The 16,136-nt window shown below is 47.1% G+C and overlaps 1 protein-coding gene across 1 annotated transcript in view; it reads right to left on the bottom strand.

Annotated features, from left to right (window-relative positions):
• LOC311123942 (dedicator of cytokinesis protein 1-like) overlaps positions 1-15,533 on the bottom strand; it is a gene marked incomplete at both ends in the record, with an annotated part of 47,274 nt that extends 31,741 nt beyond the window's left edge. Inside the window, 3 exons of the mRNA XM_084198157.1 lie at positions 5,741-5,813; positions 9,385-9,520; positions 15,452-15,533. Coding sequence (XP_084054283.1) covers positions 5,741-5,813; positions 9,385-9,520; positions 15,452-15,533 — 291 coding nt within the window. The remainder of the gene's footprint in view (positions 1-5,740; positions 5,814-9,384; positions 9,521-15,451) is intronic.
• Positions 15,534-16,136: the final 603 nt, after the last annotated feature.

Consider the following 16,136-nt stretch of genomic DNA (forward strand, 5'->3'; position numbering starts at 1 on the left):
AGCTGAGACCAGTGTAGCTGGGCCAGTGTAGCTAGGACCAGTGTAGCTAGAACCAGTGTAGCTAAGACCAGTGTAGCTAAGACCAGTGAAGCTGGGCCAGGGTAGCTAGGACCAGTGTAGCTAAGACCAGTGTAGCTAAGACCAGTGTAGCTAAGACCAGTGTAGCTAGGACCAGTGTAGCTAAGACCAGTGTAGCTAAGACCAGTGTAGCTAAGACCAGTGTAGCTAAGACCAGTGTAGCTAGGACCAGTGTAGCTGGGACCAGTGTAGCTAAGACCAGTGTAGCTAAGACCAGTGTAGCTAAGACCAGTGTAGCTAAGACCAGTGTAGCTGGATCCAGTGTAGTATGACAGAGGAGTGAAAAATGACAGGCGGTTGGTGAGGAGAGGACAGCATTGTCTCACGTCAGATGGCGTCACTCCTACGTGACCCTCGTACCACAACCCATCTGTCTAGTCGGTCGTGGAAATCCAGATTTTGCTAATCCGCCTATCAACTAGTTCCTAATTCTGAAAATCACTCCGCTCTCGCTAGCTATGACCAACTGGCTACTACAGTAAACCCATGCTCCATCAACTGAGCAAACTTGCTCCAATTAGCAGCGTAGTGCAAGCTTGTTTGAAGGGCCATACGATAGCTAGCTCGCCAGCTTGTTGATGAAGTTGTGAGGCGTTTAAATTACGCGTCTGATTAATTGACTCTTTTGAGGATGAAAGGGGGTTCAGTGGACGATGTCACCTTGGTAAAAAAAATTTTGTATATTGTAGCCAAACTTATTTTTAGCTATCCCATGAGTGTTTACGAGTTTATCAGACAGATCAGTGCAGACGCGGCGACGCGCTATCAGACGTGAGACAACGGGGAGGACGGCTCATAGTGATGGCTGGAATGGAGTAAATGGAATGGTATCAAAACAAGGAAACCATGTGTTCAATACCGTTCCACCGATTCCGTTCCAGCCCATTACTACGCCCGTCCTCCGATTTAAAGTGCCACCAGCCACCACTGGAGGGCATAACGACAATGAGGAAAGGAGTGTAGGAGAACAGAGGGACGGGAGAACAGAGGAGAGGTGTCAGAGAGGAGGTGTCAGAGGAGAGGTGTCAGAGAGGAGGTGTCAGAGGAGAGGTGTCAGAGAGGAGGTGTCAGAGGAGAGGTGTCAGAGAGGAGGTGTCAGAGGAGAGGTGTCAGAGAGGAGGTGTCAGAGGAGAGGTGTCAGAGAGGAGGTGTCAGAGAGGAGGTGTCAGAGAGGAGGTGTCAGAGAGGAGGTGTCAGAGGAGAGGTGTCAGAGAGGAGGTGTCAGAGGAGAGGAGTCAGAGAGGAGGTGTCAGAGAGGAGGTGTCAGAGGAGAGGTGTCAGAGAGGAGGTGTCAGAGGAGAGGAGTCAGAGAGGAGGTGCAGTACAACAGGGGGTTTCAAACCTCTCACAGCAGAGCCCCAGCCATTCCATGTATTTTCATTATTCCACAGCAAGCGCACCTGATTCAACACGTCAACAAAATCACCAAGCCCTTAAATAGGTGAATCAAGTGAGCTACTTCAGGGCTACAACATCATTGTGAAACGTCTAGGGGTCCCCGAAGAGAGGTTTTAAAACCACTGCAGTACAAGAAACCCCAGCACAGCTCTAACTAACGAAGCCCCTCAGGGTTTTACCAGGGCTTCAATCACATCCACTTCAACATGACACTGGATACACACACCGGCCGGTACCAACACTCCACAACAACCCCTACATTACACACCGGCCGGTACCAACACTCCACAACAACCCCTACATTACACACCGGCCGGTACCAACACTCCACAACAACCCCTACATTACACAGGAAAAGGTGCAAGTGCGTCCCAAATGGCACCCTAATTCCCAAAATAGTGCACTACTTTCTTTTTTTTTTACCAGGGGCTCTATATAGGGACTAAGGTGCCATTTTGAGATGTAAACAAGGTGTCTCGTCTCGTTAATACTCAACTTTTTGTGAGTGAGTATGCATGTAAACCCGAAAGAGAACATTTCAAAGAGAGATTTTTTTTTTTTTACATGATTTGTTGGGAAATACCTGAAGGATGCATAGCATTTATTGGAATATGTAGAGTATTTTAAAGGGTGGAAATGAAATAAATAAGAGCTTGATTTCATTAATCAGCAATAAAATTGAAGCGTGACTAACGTCTATCCATTTTCCCTTCCTTTAGACTTTAAATAAACTAGGTTAGAAAAGGCCATCGTAGCCCTAGTCCAAGTCTTACAGGGAATGATGTTGCCTCTGGCAAGACGACGAAGAACATTACATTAAATCTACACCTTTGTTTTCCATATCTGAGGGCCATTTCCATCTCCGAGCTGAAGCTGTTTGGATGCCAGAGAAAACTAACCAATTATGTAGTTACATCAAACAGTCCTTTTTAAGTCACTTCCTGTTTAGTTTGCCTTAGAACAGGGTCGTAGCTAAACACTCACGCTGCTAGTAAGACACGACCTACACTGGAAATGCATCAGTCAGATAGTGTGTGTGTGTGTGTGTGTGTGTGTGTGTGTGTGTGTGTGTGTGTGTGTGCGCGCGTGTGTGTGTGTGTGTGTGTGCGTGAGAGAGATTCAAACTTGCGTCAAAACACCACACCTACTACTCTCCCTGTCCCAATCCCTTTTCCTCTGAGTAAATGTGAAGTCTAATCCTTTCCATGATTTATGTTCATAGATAGAGCTGTTAACTGAAGTGGTCTGCCCTACGGTGACAACTAAACTAAACTCCTTGGTATCTACGGTCTACGTCCCAAATGGCACCCTAGTTCCTTACATCGTTCACCACTTTCGAAAGTAGTGCACTATATAGGGAATAGGGGTGCCATTTGGGACTCTGCCTAAAGCGTTTCCAATTATAAAATCCTCCCAGGAACACAGGCGGTTAAATGTGATTGCCTTAATTTAGTCACGGTGGAATAGTGGAGGGGGTGCATCCCACATGGCAACCCCATTCCCTATAGACTGCACTACTTTTGACCTGGTCTATGTGGGTAATAGGGTGTGTCTTAAACTGCAGATGAATCAGGTGTGAAGTATTGAGGAAATCTCAAAACATAGTCCCCTGTCTGCGTTCCAAATGGCACCCCTGTTCACTTTACGGTGCACTACTTTTGACCAGGGCCCATACGGTAGTACATTTTACATTTACATTTTAGTCATTTAGCAGACGCTCTTAACCAGAGCGACTTACAGGAGCAATTAGGGTTAAGTGCCTTGCTCAAGGGCACATTTACGTCATTTAGCAGACGCTCTTATCCAGAACGACTCACCAATTGGTGCGTTCACCCTATAGCCAGTGGGATAACCACTTTACAATTTTTTTTGGGGGGGGGTAGAAGGATTACTTTATCCTATCCCAGGTAATCCTTAAAGAGGTGGGGTTTCAAATGTCTCCGGAAGTAGTGCACTATATAGGGAACATGGGTGTCACTTCAGACGCAGGACACTGTCTACTCTGCACACTACTTCAACCGTAGCTTTAGGGACAGAGGTCAGAGCAGTACCCCAACATAGACCTCCATTATGGTCTGTTCCATAGAGGTCAGAGCAGCACCCCAACATAGACCTCCATTATGGTCTGTTCCATAGAGGTCAGAGCAGTACCCCAACATAGACCTCCATTATGGTCTGTTCCATAGAGGTCAGAGCAGTACCCCAACATAGACCTCCATTATGTTCTGTTCCATAGAGGTCAGAGCAGTACCCCAACATAGACCTCCATTATGGTCTGTTCCATAGAGGTCAGAGCAGTACACCAACATAGACCTCCATTATGTTCTGTTCCATAGAGGTCAGAGCAGTACCCCAACATAGACCTCCATTATGTTCTGTTCCATAGAGGTCAGAGCAGTACCCCAACATAGACCTCCATTATGGTCTGTTTCATAGAGGTCAGAGCAGTAACCCAACATAGACCTCCATTATGGTCTGTTCCATAGAGGTCAGAGCAGTACCCCAACATAGACCTCCATTATGTTCTGTTCCATAGAGGTCAGAGCAGTACCCCAACATAGACCTCCATTATGGTCTGTTCCATAGAGGTCAGAGCAGTACCCCAACATAGACCTCCATTATGGTCTGTTCCATAGAGGTCAGAGCAGTACCCCAACATAGACCTCCATTATGTTCTGTTCCATAGAGGTCAGAGCAGTACCCCAACATAGACCTCCATTATGGTCTGTTCCATAGAGGTCAGAGCAGTACCCCAACATAGACCTCCATTATGGTATGTTCCATAGAGGTCAGAGCAGTACCCCAACATAGACCTCCATTATGGTCTGTTCCATAGAGGTCAGAGCAGTACCCCAACATAGACCTCCATTATGTTCTGTTCCATAGAGGTCAGAGCAGTACCCCAACATAGACCTCCATTATGGTCTGTTCCATAGAGGTCAGAGCAGTACCCCAACATAGACCTCCATTATGGTCTGTTCCATAGAGGTCAGAGCAGTACCCCAACATAGACCTCCATTATGGTCTGTTCCATAGAGGTCAGAGCAGTACCCCAACATAGACCTCCATTATGGTCTGTTCCATAGCGGTCAGAGCAGTACCCCAACATAGACCTCCATTATGGTCTGTTCCATAGAGGTCAGAGCAGTACCCCAACATAGACCTCCATTATGGTCTGTTCCATAGAGGTCAGAGCAGTACCCCAACATAGACCTCCATTATGGTCTGTTCCATAGAGGTCAGAGCAGTACACCAACATAGACCTCCATTATGTTCTGTTCCATAGAGGTCAGAGCAGTACCCCAACATAGACCTCCATTATGGTCTGTTCCATAGAGGTCAGAGCAGTACCCCAACATAGACCTCCATTATGGTCTGTTCCATAGAGGTCAGAGCAGTACCCCAACATAGACCTCCATTATGGTCTGTTCCATAGAGGTCAGAGCAGTAACCCAACATAGACATCCATTATGTTCTGTTCCATAGAGGTCAGAGCAGTACCCCAACATAGACCTCCATTATGTTCTGTTCCATAGAGGTCAGAGCAGTACCCCAACATAGACCTCCATTATGTTCTGTTCCATAGAGGTCAGAGCAGTACCCCAACATAGACCTCCATTATGGTCTGTTCCATAGAGGTCAGAGCAGTACCCCAACATAGACCTCCATTATGGTCTGTTCCATAGAGGTCAGAGCAGTACCCCAACATAGACCTCCATTATGTTCTGTTCCATAGAGGTCAGAGCAGTACCCCAACATAGACCTCCATTATGTTCTGTTCCATAGAGGTCAGAGCAGTACCCCAACATAGACCTCCATTATGTTCTGTTCCATAGAGGTCAGAGCAGTACCCCAACATAGACCTCCATTATGGTCTGTTCCATAGAGGTCAGAGCAGTACCCCAACATAGACCTCCATTATGTTCTGTTCCATAGAGGTCAGAGCAGCACCCCAACATAGACCTCCATTATGGTCTGTTCCATAGAGGTCAGAGCAGTACCCCAACATAGACCTCCATTATGGTCTGTTCCATAGAGGTCAGAGCAGTACCCCAACATAGACCTACATTATGGTCTGTTCCATAGAGGATCAGAGCAGTACCCCAACATAGACCTCTATTATGTTCTGTTCCATATTTGATGTGTTTATGCAACATCTTCCCATGATAAAGGAGGACTGGAGACGTCAATGTGGGTTTAATGACTTAGTGTGCTGTTCTATGGTGCTGTGATGGATAGGAGTGCGTTCATATTTCATACTCACGGCTGGAAGGGGATGAAATGCTGCTTGTCCTCATCATCCATCTTGCCTGTTATGATGTCAGTCACATCCATGACTGTTAGAGACGGGACATACAGTATAGGAGGTCAATGGTATAGCAGTCTGTTACTGTTAGAGACAGGACATATAGTATAGGAGGACAATGGTATAGCAGTCTGTTACTGTTAGAGACAGGACATATAGTATAGGAGGTCAATGGTATAGCAGTCTGTTACTGTTAGAGACAGGACATATAGTATAGGAGGTCAATGGTATAGCAGTCTGTTACTGTTAGAGACAGGACATACAGTATAGGAGGTGAATGGTATAGCAGTCTGTTACTGTTAGAGACGGGACATATAGTATAGGAGGTCAATGGTTTAGCAGTCTGTTACTGTTAGAGACGGGACATATAGTATAGGAGGTCAATGGTATAGCAGTCTGTTACTGTTAGAGACAGGACATACAGTATAGGAGGTCAATGGTATAGCAGTCTGTTACTGTTAGAGACAGGACATATAGTGTAGGAGGTCAATGTTTTACAGTATATGAAGGCTACAACCTTATCGGTCTGTTGAAACGTATATTGCCGTAGCACAAGCAAGACGCATTCTACACGTTGCATTGGGGAAAAACAATTAGCGTTTTGTGTGATGTAATCTTTATAGGTATGCTGCCATATAGCCAGCAGTCTGCCTCCTGTTTAAGCCAATGTTTGCAATGATTATTTAAAAAAAAGAACATTAAATCACAATTTACTGCCCGTCTGTGGCTTGCTAGTTTGATATACTGTGTAGGCTACATACAGCTGGCCTGAATAGCTTCCCGTAACTCTAGACAACCTGTTTGTGTCCTATTTATGTTAGCCTACTGTCTCGACAGACAATCCTACTTATGTTAGCCTACTGTCACGACAGACAAAGAGCTGCGTTTGGTCTAACTTTGTGTACAAGCGGCAGCAGAGTCATGGAGTGACTGACCGCTGAGCGGCAGCTGAAGGGAGATAGGCTAGTGGATCACGTATATCCAGAAATCTACGGATTTATTTTTTTGCAAAAGCAAGTCGGGTTCCAGAAAATCCGGAAGTGCAGCCACTCCGATAGAAAGAATAAACTCTCCAGAAACCAGTGGCTCTCAAGCCACACGGCAGGCCAGAGCATAGAAATGGAATGAAAAGAACCAACATCCCCATTCCAAGTCAACGTTCCGTGATGGGGTGGACCGGCGGCCATATTGATTGCGCTGCCAGATGGCAGCGGTCTGAGGGGCTTCTCCCCATTCTAGTTCTTCTATTTCTATGAGCCAGAGTCTCCTCAGCTTTTGATTGGCTAGATGTACCTGTACTGTGGGCCCAGTCAGTGCTCTGGTAACATGGATACAGTTACACTATAGCCTAAAATCCAGACCTGTTCTGTGCCAATATTCCACTCCTTGTACTCCATATCATAAGCCAAACCTGTTGGGGATATGACACAGAGTACAAGGAGTGGAATGTTAGCACAAACAGACTGGTACCCAGGCTAGAGGAATGTTAGCACAGACAGACTGGTACCCAGGCTAGAGGAATGTTAGCACAAACAGACTGGTTGCTAGGCTAGAGGAATGTTGGCACAAACAGACTGGTAGCTAGGCTAGAGGAATGTTAGCACAAACAGACTGGTAGCTAGGCTAGAGGAATGTTAGCACAAACAGACTGGTAGCTAGGCTAGAGGAATGTTAGCACAAACAGACTGGTAGCTAGGCTAGAGGAATGTTAGCACAAACAGACTGGTTGCTAGGCTAGAGGAATGTTAGCACAAACAGACTGGTTGCTAGGCTAGAGGAATGTTAGCACAGACAGACTGGTACCCAGGCTAGAGGAATGTTAGCACAGACAGACTGGTAGCTAGGCTAGAGGAATGTTAGCACAAACAGACTGGTTGCTAGGCTAGAGGAATGTTGGCACAAACAGACTGGTAGCTAGGCTAGAGGAATGTTAGCACAGACAGACTGGTAGCTAGGCTAGAGGAATGTTAGCACAGACAGACTGGTAGCTAGGCTAGAGGAATGTTAGCACAAACAGACTGGTACCCAGGTTAGAGGAATGTTAGCACAAACAGACTGGTTGCTAGGCTAGAGGAATGTTGGCACAAACAGACTGGTTGCTAGGCTAGAGGAATGTTGGCACCAACAGACTGGTTGCTAGGCTAGAGGAATGTTAGCACAAACAGACTGGTTGCTAGGCTAGAGGAATGTTAGCACAAACAGACTGGTTGCTAGGCTAGAGGAATGTTAGCACAAACAGACTGGTTGCTAGGCTAGAGGAATGTTAGCACAAACAGACTGGTACCCAGGTTAGAGGAATGTTAGCACAAACAGACTGGTTGCTAGGCTAGAGGAATGTTAGCACAAACAGACTGGTACCCAGGTTAGAGGAATGTTGGCACAAACAGACTGGTACCCAGGCTAGAGGAATGTTAGCACAAACAGACTGGTACCCAGGTTAGAGGAATGTTAGCACAAACAGACTGGTACCCAGGCTAGAGGAATGTTGGCACAAACAGACTGGTACCCAGGCTAGAGGAATGTTAGCACAAACAGACTGGTACCCAGGTTAGAGGAATGTTAGCACAAACAGACTGGTACCCAGGTTAGAGGAATGTTAGCACAAACAGACTGGTACCCAGGTTAGAGGAATGTTAGCACAAACAGACTGGTTGCTAGGCTAGAGGAATGTTGGCACAAACAGACTGGTACCCAGGTTAGAGGAATGTTAGCACAAACAGACTGGTAGCTAGGCTAGAGGAATGTTAGCACAAACAGACTGGTACCCAGGTTAGAGGAATGTTAGCACAAACAGACTGGTTGCTAGGCTAGAGGAATGTTAGTACAAACAGACTGGTAGCTAGGCTAGAGGAATGTTGGCACAAACAGACTGGTTGCTAGGCTAGAGGAATGTTAGCACAAACAGACTGGTACCCAGGTTAGAGGAATGTTAGCACAAACAGACTGGTTGCTAGGCTAGAGGAATGTTAGTACAAACAGACTGGTAGCTAGGCTAGAGGAATGTTGGCACAAACAGACTGGTTGCTAGGCTAGAGGAATGTTGGCACAAACAGACTGGTACCCAGGTTAGAGGAATGTTAGCACAAACAGACTGGTAGCTAGGCTAGAGGAATGTTAGCACAAACAGACTGGTTGCTAGGTTAGAGGAATGTTAGCACAAACAGACTGGTTGCTAGGCTAGAGGAATGTTAGCACAAACAGACTGGTACCCAGGCTAGAGGAATGTTAGCACAAACAGACTGGTTGCTAGGTTAGAGGAATGTTAGCACAAACAGACTGGTACCCAGGCTAGAGGAATGTTAGCACAAACAGACTGGTACCCAGGCTAGAGGAATGTTGGCACAAACAGACTGGTACCCAGGTTAGAGGAATATTAGCACAAACAGACTGGTTGCTAGGCTAGAGGAATGTTAGCACAAACAGACTGGTTGCTAGGCTAGAGGAATGTTAGCACAAACAGACTGGTACCCAGGCTAGAGGAATGTTGGCACAAACAGACTGGTTGCTAGGCTAGAGGAATGTTGGCACAAACAGACTGGTTGCTAGGCTAGAGGAATGCTAGCACAACAGGCTATATCCCGGCTCCATCACGGCCAGTCTACCTGCTACTCCAAAGGGTCTCCTCAGCCCAGAGGTCAGCTTCTTTGTGTTGTTGTCACGTAGCTCCATACGTCCAACTCTAACGATCTGACACACAAAGCTGATCTTCTCTCTCTTTAAATCTTCACTCCCAAGGTCCTGGGGAAAAAGAACGACAAACGGACTCAGCGGAGGTATTGGAGAAGAACCACCTACCTTCTTGTAGCCTACACAACTTCAGTTACACTGGGGGGAAGAAATATTTTATACTGAACAAAAATATTAAACATGCAACAATTTCAACAATTCTACTGAGTTACAGTTCATATAAGGAAATCAGTCAATTTAAATAAATTCATTAGGCCCTAATCTATGGATTTCACATGACTGGGCAGGGGAGCAGCCATGGGTGGGCCTGGGAGAGCAGCCAATTAGAATTACTTTTTCCCCCTCAAAAGGGTGTTTTTACAGACAAAAATACTCCTCAGTTTCATCAGCTGCCCGGGCGGCTGGTCTCAAACGATCCCGCAGGTGAAGAAGCCGGATGTGGAGGTCCTGGGCTGGCGTGGTTAAATGTGGTCTGCGGTTGTGAGGCTGGTAAGACGTACTGTCAAATTCTCTAAAACGAAGTTGGAGGTGGCTTATGGTAGATAAATGAACATTCAAATCTCTGGCAACAGCTCTGGTGGACATTCTTGCAGTCAGCAAGCCAATTGCACGCTCCCTCAAAACGTGAGACATCTGTGGCATTGTGCTGTGTGACTAGTGTCCTTTTATTGTCCCCAGCACAAGGTGCACCTGTGTAATGATCATGCTGTTTAATCAGCTTCTTGATATGCCACAGCTGTCAGGTGGATGGATTTATCTTGCCAAAGGAGAAATGCTCACTAACAGGGGCGTAAACAAATTTGCGCACAAAATTTGAGAGAAATATGTTTTTTGTGTGTATGGAACATTTCTGGGATCTTTTATTTCAGCGGCATGAAACATGGGACCAACACTTTACATGTTGAGTTTATATTTTTGTTCAGTATAGATAGAACAGTGTTTCTTAATTCTGGTCCTGGGGACCCAAAGGGCTGCACATTTTTGTTTTTGCCCTAGCACTACACACCTGATTCAAAATCATCAAAGATCGATGAGTTGACCATTTGGATTGGCTGTGTAGTGCTAGGGGGAAAAGCAGACATGTGCCCCCCTCTGGGTCCCCAGGACCAGGATGAAGAAACGCTGAGAAAGAGTAAAGCCTTGGAGCAACGCTGCCCAAGTGTTTCTTCAGACTACACAGAACACAGTGAAAGAGTGAGCGAGCGTTGCCTTGGAACAATCCTGACCACCACAGGAGGCTGCTGAGGGGAGGACGGCTCATACTAATGGCTGGAATGGAGTGAATGGAACGGCATCAAGCACATGGAAACCATGGAAACCATCTGTTTGATACCGTTCCATTTATTCGGTTCCAGACATTACTATGAGTATGTCCTCCCCAATTAAAAGGTGCCACCAGCCGCCTGTGCTGCCCAGGAGCACATTTACATTTTGACTTCTTGTACACAATTCTAGTTAGTTACATTGGCACTCTGTGTCATTGGCACTCTGTGTCATTGGTACTCTGTGTCATTGGCACTCTGTGTCATTGGCACTCTGTGTCATTGGTACTCTGTGTCATTGGCACTCTGTGTCATTGGCACTCTGTGTCATTGGCACTCTGTGTCATTGGCACTCTGTGTCATTGGCACTCTGTGTCATTGGCACTCTGTGTCATTGGTACTCTGTGTCATTGGCACTCTGTGTCATTGGCACTCTGTGTCATTGGCACTCTGTGTCATTGGCACTCTGTGTCATTGGCACTCTGTGTCATTGGTACTCTGTGTCATTGGTACTCTGTGTCATTGGTACTCTGTGTCATTGGCACTCTGTGTCATTGGCACTCTGTGTCATTGGCACTCTGTGTCATTGGTACTCTGTGTCATTGGTACTCTGTGTCATTGGCACTCTGTGTCATTGGCACTCTGTGTCATTGGCACTCTGTGTCATTGGCACTCTGTGTCATTGGTACTCTGTGTCATTGGTACTCTGTGTCATTGGCACTCTGTCATTGGCACTCTGTGTCATTGGCACTCTGTGTCATTGGCACTCTGTGTTATTGGCACTCTGTGTCATTGGTACTCTGTGTCATTGGCACTCTGTGTTATTGGCACTCTGTGTTATTGGCACTCTGTGTCATTGGCACTCTGTGTCATTGGCACTCTGTGTCATTGGCACTCTGTGTCATTGGTACTCTGTGTCATTGGCACTCTGTGTCATTGGCACTCTGTGTCATTGGCACTCTGTGTCATTGGCACTCTGTGTCATTGGCACTCTGTGTTGTAATTCTGGTCCTTGGGACCCAAAGGACTCTGTGTCATTGCGATGAGGCCAATAAGGACAATCTGGTATCAAATTTGTCTGGTTTTAGCTTCTCGTCAAGGCTGATCTGTTAACTAGGCTGCAGCAGTAACACCACCACCAGGCTGATCTGTTTATTAGGCTGCAGCAGTAACACCACCACCAGGCTGATCTGTTTACTAGGCTGCAGCAGTAACACCACCACCAGGCTGATCTGTTTACTAGGCTGCAGCAGTAACACCACCACCACCAGGCTGATCTGTTTACTAGGCTGCAGCAGTAACACCATCACCACCAGGCTGATCTGTTTACTAGGCTGCAGCAGTAACACCACCACCAGGATGATCTGTTTATTAGGCTGCAGCAGTAACACCATCACCACCAGGCTGATCTGTTTACTAGGCTGCAGCAGTAACACCATCACCACCAGGCTGATCTGTTTACTAGGCTGCAGCAGTAACAACCATCACCACCAGGCTGATCTGTTTACTAGGCTGCAGCAGTAACACCACCACCAGGCTCATCTGTTTATTAGGCTGCAGCAGTAACACCATCACCACCAGGCTGATCTGTTTATTAGGCTGCAGCAGTAACACCACCACCAGGCTGATCTGTTTCCTAGGCTGCAGCAGTAACACCATCACCACCAGGCTGATCTGTTTATTAGGCTGCAGCAGTAACACCATCACCACCAGGCTGATCTGTTTACTAGGCTGCAGCAGTAACACCACCACCAGGCTGATCTGTTTATTAGGCTGCAGCAGTAACACCACCACCAGGCTGATCTGTTTACTAGGCTGCAGCAGTAACACCATCACCACCAGGCTGATCTGTTTACTAGGCTGCAGCAGTAACACCATCACCACCAGGCTGATCTGTTTACTAGGCTGCAGCAGTAACACCACCACCAGGCTGATCTGTTTACTAGGCTGCAGCAGTAACACCACCACCACCAGGCTGATCTGTTTACTAGGCTGCAGCAGTAACACCATCACCACCAGGCTGATCTGTTTATTAGGCTGCAGCAGTAACACCACCACCAGGCTGATCTGTTTACTAGGCTGCAGCAGTAACACCACCACCACCAGGCTGATCTGTTTACTAGGCTGCAGCAGTAACACCATCACCACCAGGCTGATCTGTTTATTAGGCTGCAGCAGTAACACCACCACCAGGCTGATCTGTTTACTAGGCTGCAGCAGTAACACCACCACCAGGCTGATCTGTTTACTAGGCTGCAGCAGTAACACCACCACCACCAGGCTGATCTGTTTACTAGGCTGCAGCAGTAACACCATCACCACCAGGCTGATCTGTTTACTAGGCTGCAGCAGTAACACCACCACCAGGATGATCTGTTTATTAGGCTGCAGCAGTAACACCATCACCACCAGGCTGATCTGTTTACTAGGCTGCAGCAGTAACACCACCACCAGGCTGATCTGTTTACTAGGCTGCAGCAGTAACACCATCACCACCAGGCTGATCTGTTTACTAGGCTGCAGCAGTAACACCATCACCACCAGGCTGATCTGTTTATTAGGCTGCAACAGTAACACCATCACCACCAGGCTGATCTGTTTATTAGGCTGCAGCAGTAACACCATCACCACCAGGCTGATCTGTTTACTAGGCTGCAGCAGTAACACCACCACCACCAGGCTGATCTGTTTACTAGGCTGCAGCAGTAACACCATCACCACCAGGCTGATCTGTTTATTAGGCTGCAGCAGTAACACCACCACCAGGCTGATCTGTTTATTAGGCTGCAGCAGTAACACCATCACCACCAGGCTGATCTGTTTACTAGGCTGCAGCAGTAACACCATCACCACCAGGCTGATCTGTTTACTAGGCTGCAGCAGTAACACCACCACCAGGCTGATCTGTTTATTAGGCTGCAGCAGTAACACCATCACCACCAGGCTGATCTGTTTATTAGGCTGCAGCAGTAACACCATCACCACCAGGCTGATCTGTTTACTAGGCTGCAGCAGTAACACCACCACCACCAGGCTGATCTGTTTACTAGGCTGCAGCAGTAACACCATCACCACCAGGCTGATCTGTTTACTAGGCTGCAGCAGTAACACCACCACCAGGCTGATCTGTTTATTAGGCTGCAGCAGTAACACCATCACCACCAGGCTGATCTGTTTATTAGGCTGCAGCAGTAACACCACCACCAGGCTGATCTGTTTCCTAGGCTGCAGCAGTAACACCACCACCAGGCTGATCTGTTTATTAGGCTGCAGCAGTAACACCATCACCACCAGGCTGATCTGTTTACTAGGCTGCAGCAGTAACACCACCACCAGGCTGATCTGTTTATTAGGCTGCAGCAGTAACACCACCACCAGGCTGATCTGTTTACTAGGCTGCAGCAGTAACACCATCACCACCAGGCTGATCTGTTTACTAGGCTGCAGCAGTAACACCATCACCACCAGGCTGATCTGTTTACTAGGCTGCAGCAGTAACACCATCACCACCAGGCTGATCTGTTTACTAGGCTGCAGCAGTAACACCACCACCAGGCTGATCTGTTTACTAGGCTGCAGCAGTAACACCACCACCAGGCTGATCTGTTTATTAGGCTGCAGCAGTAACACCACCACCAGGCTGATCTGTTTATTAGGCTGCAGCAGTAACACCACCACCAGGCTGATCTGTTTATTAGGCTGCAGCAGTAACACCATCACCACCAGGCTGATCTGTTTATTAGGCTGCAGCAGTAACACCACCACCACCAGGCTGATCTGTTTATTAGGCTGCAGCAGTAACACCATCACCACCAGGCTGATCTGTTTCCTAGGCTGCAGCAGTAACACCATCACCACCAGGCTGATCTGTTTACTAGGCTGCAGCAGTAACACCATCACCACCAGGCTGATCTGTTTATTAGGCTGCAGCAGTAACACCACCACCAGGCTGATCTGTTTATTAGGCTGCAGTAGTAACACCATCACCACCAGGCTGATCTGTTTCCTAGGCTGCAGCAGTAACACCACCACCAGGCTGATCTGTTTATTAGGCTGCAGTAGTAACAACCATGACAACGAGCCAGGTAGGGCTGAGTGAACAATTCATCAGAACCTTTTCAAGGGAGGATAAACTTTTGTTAAGGCGGCAGATTTTGCCCGCAAATTGCTTTAACTCCCTATTTAATTGACTCCATGGTTCATTTCCTGCTGTGGCCAGTGTAGCGAGCGGCGCAGCAAGTAGCAGGCATCAGCTAGCTTGTCGTACGTAGGCGCCTGGTAACCTGGCTGACCTTGGCCAGCCATTAGTAGAGAGGTGACTTTCGACAAACAAGCCGGGTCGCTCTGGGTCCTGGTCTTTATCTTTCAGAGCCGGGGAGCTTAACAAACACCGCCCCCTCAAACAGTGGGGCGCACACACACACACACACACACACACACACACACACACACACACACACACACACACACACACACACACACACACACACACACACACACACACACACACACACACACACACACACACACACACACACACACACACACACACACACACACACACACACACACACACACACACACACACACACACACACACACACACACACACACACACACCACGGGCTCCGACATCCCTCATGACAGGGCTGGGTATACAAATCATGCAGCAGCTGCAGCCAACACTCCCATTACAGCCACACACTCTACATATACTTACGGTGAAGACTGATCTCAGGTTATGGAGTTGATCTATATCTTTGACCAGGCCTTGACTGGACCATCGCACCAGGTAATTCTCACTAGGAGGGGAAGAGAGGGAACAAATCAAAGAGGGTACCAAAACGAACCTTTTAAACTTTACAATCTGTCATCACAAATTAACTCTCTAGTTTCTTCATGAAGAAATTACAATCAACTGACTAATGTCGTACACAGATTAGATGCTTCTTAAACAGTATTTGTTGCTGTAATCCTGGAACGATAGAATCCCCTGGCAGCAGGCAGCAGGGTCTGTTCTGTCACGGTCCTGGCTTTGGACTCATACCTAGGAGTATACTATTCCCATGATTCAGAGGTTTTCCAGAAATTCCAGATGAGAGGATTCCCGGAATAATGAGCAAATAAGCAGGGAGCCAATCCTCCAACTGGGATTTCAGGAAAACCTGGGAAGTGTAGGAAAGTTTCCAGAACTCTTGCGACCCTTGGCTTACCTGATAAACTTTAACCCTCAGAGGGTCATAGAGGAACATATCTGATGACCTTTAACCTTAAAAAGGAAGAAACCACCCAAAACCACTAAATCCTATAATTTACAGTGTTAAATAATAACAATCGTTTTAGTGAACAAATGTTTCAATTTGTCGTTTTAATAAGGTTGGTATAGCAACGTGTGAAAATCGTGG

Source organism: Coregonus lavaretus, assembly GCF_964263955.1.
Source record: "Coregonus lavaretus genome assembly, contig: HAP1_SCAFFOLD_4673, whole genome shotgun sequence".
In the NCBI taxonomy this organism is placed as follows: Eukaryota; Metazoa; Chordata; class Actinopteri; order Salmoniformes; family Salmonidae; genus Coregonus; species Coregonus lavaretus.